The sequence below is a fragment of the Centroberyx affinis genome, unplaced genomic scaffold (genome assembly GCF_046629955.1).
Source record: "Centroberyx affinis isolate AG114_WGS23_722 - 3 ecotype Tasmania unplaced genomic scaffold, CSIRO-AGI_Caff_v1 ptg008438l_1, whole genome shotgun sequence".
NCBI classification, from domain to species: domain Eukaryota; kingdom Metazoa; phylum Chordata; class Actinopteri; order Beryciformes; family Berycidae; genus Centroberyx; species Centroberyx affinis.
Genome location: NW_027284190.1, coordinates 22,501 through 25,000, shown reverse-complemented (window position 1 = coordinate 25,000; position 2,500 = coordinate 22,501). Strand labels below are relative to the sequence as shown.

Sequence of the window (2,500 nt, the reverse complement as noted above, 5' to 3'; positions counted from 1 at the left end):
GGAACACACAGGTCCTAAAACTAATTAATACATGTTGGGAACACCCTATACTGAGCGGTGAGGTCCTATATCTAACCATATGTTCAGACAGAATGCAGGAAAAAAACGAAAGGCGACACAAATCCATGTAAAGTCAATGGAAGGAGGTAAAAGGTGAGGTGGGTGCAACTTCACTCTAGGTGGCACAAATTGAGATGGAAACTTTTTACCTGAGCTGACATGTTCAACTTGCACAAGAAATTCACCTGACACAGTAAATCTAAAGCCTATCAGCTTCAAGCAGAACTCTATTTAGGGCACAACTGACTTTCTGTCTGAATGTAGGGTAACTCAGACATGTTAGAAAAGAAGAAGACGATTACTGAGCAGCAAGGTCCTAAAACGAATTTAAACACGATAGCTGGCATTACGAAGGTTCTTTATTAACTTTCAGGAGTTTAGTTTCAGTTTGTCATTACCTTGGAAATCACATTCTAATGAAGCAGTCTATATCTCAGAATTTAACTATTCATGTATGCAAGCTCATTTTCAACCTCATTAATTCCCCCCCCCCCTCTCTCTGCCTGTCTCCAGGTGGGGGAGTGCTGTAAATCCACCAGTTTCATCACTCATCTGGACTGGTCTCTGGACAGCAAAATCCTTCAGACCAACGACGGAGCTGGAGAACGCCTGTTCTACCGCATGCCCAGTGAGTCTCTATGTCTCTCTATCTCCCCCTCTACTCTCTCTCCTCAGGTCTTAGTCCCAGATGATTAGGTGTTCAAGTGGTTGGTTGGTTGGTTGGTTGGTTGGTTGGTTAGTCGGTTGAATGGGTTATTAGTTGGTTGGGTGGGTTACTGGTTGGCTGCTTGATTGGGTAGGTGGTTGGTTGGTTGGGTGGTTAGAGGTTAGGTGGTTGATTGGGTGGATTGTTGTTGGGTGATTGGGTTGCTGGTTGGTTGGTTGGTTGGTTGGTTGGTTGGGTGATTCAATGGTTGTTTAGGTGGTTGGTTGAATGGTTGGTTGAATGGTTGGTTGGTTGGTTGGTTGGTTGGTTGGTTGGTTGATTGGTTGGTTGGTTGGTTGGTTGGATGGTCGGTTGATTGGTTGGTTGGTTGGTTGGTTGGTTAGTTGAATGGTTGGTTGAATGGTTGGTTGGTTGGTTGGTTGGTTGGTTGGTTGGTTGGTTGGTTGGTGGAATGGTTGGTTGGTTGGTTGAATGGTTGAATGGTTGGTTGGTTGGTTGGTTGGTTGGTTGGTTGGTTGGTTGTATAGTTGAATGGTTGGTTGGTTGGTTGGTTGGTTGGTTGGTTAGTTGAATGGTTGGTTGAATGGTTGGTTGGTTGGTTGGTTGTTTGGTTGGTTGGTTGGTTGGTTGGTTAGTTGGTTGGTTGGTTAGTTGAATGGTTGGTTGAATGGTTGGTTGAATGGTTGGTTGGTTGGTTGGTTGAATGGTTGGTTGGTTGGTTGGTTGGGTGGTTGAATGGTTGAATGGTTGGTTGAATGGTTGGTTGGTTGGTTGAATGGTTGGTTGGTTGGTTGGGTGGTTGGTTGGTTAGTTGAATGGTTGGTTGAATGGTTGGTTGGTTGGTTGGTTGGTTGATTGGTTGGTTGGTTGGTTGGTTGGTTGGTTGGTTGGTTGGTTGGTTGGTTAGTTGAATGGTTGGTTGAATGGTTGGTTGAATGGTTGGTTGGTTGGTTGGTTGAATGGTTGGTTGGTTGGTTAGTTGGTTGGTTGGTTGGTTGGTTGAATGGTTGGTTGGTTGGTTGGTTGGTTGGTTGGTTGGTTGGTTGGTTGGTTGGTTGGTCAGTTGGTTGGTTCTGTTATACCACTCAACCATTTCAGCTTGTGATGTTCAAGGATAGGCCTGGATTAGGTATGGATCCTATCCCAGCATGCACTGGGTAGAAGGCGGGGCAATACCCTGGACACATACAGTACAGACAAACACACTCACAGCTATGGAATCAAACCCGAACCCAGTGCGAACCACTGAACCACTGTGTTGCTAAACTTCATTGATTAATTATTGGGAGAACCCTAAAGGGCTGCAAATATTGTATTTATTATTTATTTCCTCATTTATCACATGATTAAAAAGACCAGAATGCCTTTGTACAGTATATTAGACATATTTTCTATCCAATTCCATAAATCATCACCCCAGTCTACTGGTTGAGAATTACTGCATTAAACTATCTGTGGACACAGCTGTCTGGATCCGTTAAGAGTAAAGTCCTATTGCAGCCAATAGTGAGTGAAACTAAACACTAATAAAGTTGGAAATGACTCAAATGTGGTTAACTTTAATAACATTGTGGTGAAATGATATGTGGTGAGATGAAACTTTATTGAGAGGAAATCAGGTCGTTGCAGCAGCAATTTAGCAAATTGCACATTTATTGCAAATGGTTCTACAGCTGTATTTGGTGGAAATGCTCTGCTGTTGAGGAAGCTCCCCAATGAATCCAAGGAGCATGTGAGAGATTCTGCGGGGAGCGAAATAAACCCCCCAAGACA

At 43.7% G+C, this 2,500-nt stretch overlaps 1 protein-coding gene across 1 annotated transcript in view; it reads left to right on the top strand.

Moving 5' to 3' along the window:
- The window catches only part of LOC139640139 (echinoderm microtubule-associated protein-like 6), a gene marked incomplete at both ends in the record, with an annotated part of 32,991 nt that overhangs the window by 8,607 nt on the left and 21,884 nt on the right, over positions 1-2,500 (top strand). Inside the window, one exon of the mRNA XM_071514311.1 lies at positions 574-688. Within this exon, the coding sequence (XP_071370412.1) occupies positions 574-688 (115 nt within the window). The remainder of the gene's footprint in view (positions 1-573; positions 689-2,500) is intronic.